The sequence below is a fragment of the Asparagus officinalis genome, chromosome 4 (assembly GCF_001876935.1).
Source record: "Asparagus officinalis chromosome 4, Aspof.V1, whole genome shotgun sequence".
In the NCBI taxonomy this organism is placed as follows: Eukaryota; Viridiplantae; Streptophyta; class Magnoliopsida; order Asparagales; family Asparagaceae; genus Asparagus; species Asparagus officinalis.
In genome coordinates, this window is record NC_033797.1 from 49,036,995 (window position 1) to 49,039,347 (window position 2,353).

General features: G+C 39.1%; 1 protein-coding gene across 1 annotated transcript in view; it reads right to left on the reverse strand.

Moving 5' to 3' along the window:
• The window catches only part of LOC109838657 (jasmonate O-methyltransferase-like), a 2,599-nt gene continuing 2,265 nt past the window's right edge, over window positions 2,020-2,353 (reverse strand). Inside the window, exon 5 of the mRNA XM_020407082.1 lies at window positions 2,020-2,046. Within this exon, the coding sequence (XP_020262671.1) occupies window positions 2,020-2,046 (27 nt within the window). The remainder of the gene's footprint in view (window positions 2,047-2,353) is intronic.

Genomic DNA, 2,353 nt, shown 5'->3' on the forward strand with positions numbered 1-2,353 from the left:
TATCAGAGACCGTATATATGCAACCGCCTCCAGGGTCAAATATTCCTCCGGGACATGTATGTCTCCTTCGCCGTATTGTTTATGGTCTCAAGCAGGCACCCCGCGCTTGGTTTGAGTGTTTTCGCGAAGTCGTGCTCAAAGCGGGCTTTATAGAAAGTCATCAAGATGCTTCTCTGTTTGTTCGTACTACATCGCACGGTAGAGTTTTATTACTCATCTATGTAGATGATATGATCATTATAGGTGATGATATGGCAGGTATACAATACGCAAAATCTCAGTTGCAACAACAGTTCCACATGAAGGATCTTGGATCTCTTCGGTATTTTTTGGTCTAGAAATTTCTCAAGGCCCGCGGGGTGTATTACTGTCTCAACAGAAGTATCTCTCAGATATTCTAAATCAAGCTGAGCTAACTGGTAATGCAATTGTCGATACTCCACTCCAGCAGAATATCAAACTTTGCTCTACTGACGGTGAGCCTCTATCTGATCCTACCCGATATCGACATCTTGTTGGCTAGTTGGTCTATTTGTGCATCTCTCGACCATATATCTCTCATGCTGTTGGTATTGTCAGTCAATTTGTTAGTGCTCCAATGCGGATTGTCGGAATCCGTTCCGCATGTCACGTTGTGCTAAAGGAATGAACTCCCTTAGACTTGATGCTACAACTTCGAATATGTAGACTTCGCCATTGTTATGGGAATAGGCTACCCAGCAACGTGTTTGAGATTCTGACTTATCCCTACTTAGGCTTTGGGATAAAATTCCCCAGAATCAAACTCTGGTATCTTTTTCCATGGCACTACCAGAAAGTCTACCACAGGTTATTGTATATTTCTTGGTGATTCCCTTATTTCCTGGCGAAGTAAGATACAAGATGTTATTGCTCTTTCCAGTACTGAGGCGGAGTATCGTGCAATGTACACAACAGCTAAAGAGATTATTCATCTTCGTCGCCTTCTCAGTGATTTCGGCATTTCTGTTACGAATCCTACTCCTCTCTACTGTGATAATAAGAGTGCCATCCAGATTGCTAATAATCCAGTATTTCATGAAAGGACCAAACATATTGAGATCGACGCTCATTTTGTCCGTCACCAAGTTATCAAGGACAAGACAATTCTACTTCCTCATGTTTCATCCGCTGACGAGCTTGCAGATTTCTTTACAAAGGCCTTACCTGTTCATCTTAGGATTCGGGATAAACTTCCTAGGATGAATCCTAGATTGATAAATTCTTGGAAAAGGTTGGTGTGGGAAAGGAAGAATTTTATATTCTATTTCCCGGTCTTCTTTTAGGGTGAAGGCGAACCCGGAAAACAAGGAAGGAAGAATTTTATATTCTATTCCCTGATTCTGGAAAGGAAGAATTTTATATTCTATTTCCAGCGCAAAAGAAACTAGAAGTGGGATCTCCACTCCGAGAATCTGAAAGATTTAGATAAACTTGCCTTTTATAGGATTGGTTATCTAAATTGGAAAAAAGATTTCTTCGTTTATCGAAATGAAGTTTCAACTTTGGCTATAACCGTGAGAAGATTTAACCAAAGAGAAGAGAAAGGAGTTCTTTCGTTGGGTTTTAGTCCCACATTGCTTGGGAGAACAAACCTCACACTCCTCTACTTGTATAAATATATGTGCATATTCAATATTCAATTCAAGGGAAATTTACCCAAGATTCTCTCTCTCTCTCTTACTTTAACACTTCAAAAAAAAGAAAAAAAAAGACCCTCACCCACCTTCCAATTAATTTTTCTCCGAGCACCGTTGATGACCAAGATGGTTGGGAGGTTCCAATATGGCTCTCACTATCTTGGGTTCGATTCCCGGCCACCTCATTATCCAAAAAAATTAATTTTTCTATAATTTCTTCAGTTTAATGAGTAGAAGAATATGTTAGTTCTTCATAACGAATCTGGTCCAGTACACAACACCCCAGTACAAAAGGTTTATTATAAAAATGGATAGCCCTCTTAAAATTATTACTAATGCAACCATATTTATCACAACGGAATCAAGTCTCGAGCCAATCTAAATCTTTCTGTTACATGCATACATCAGAATGTTGGAATTTGGCAACCTCAACAAGAAATAGTTCGAGGCAATGATATCACTCTTATTAATTCCACATTTCCATTGGTTCATCTCCTTAACGAGAAACACGTTCATATATTCCACATTGCCATTCAAATAGAAACGCGCATCATTCTTTTTTATGCTTTTACAAGCACTATTCATCATCCTTTTCTTGCGAGCAAAGCGACGATAAACGTCATATCATGTTTCCCACTCTTCGTCAAATGACAATCCAACTTCTCAAACAAATTATCCATGATTTCTTGACCGAA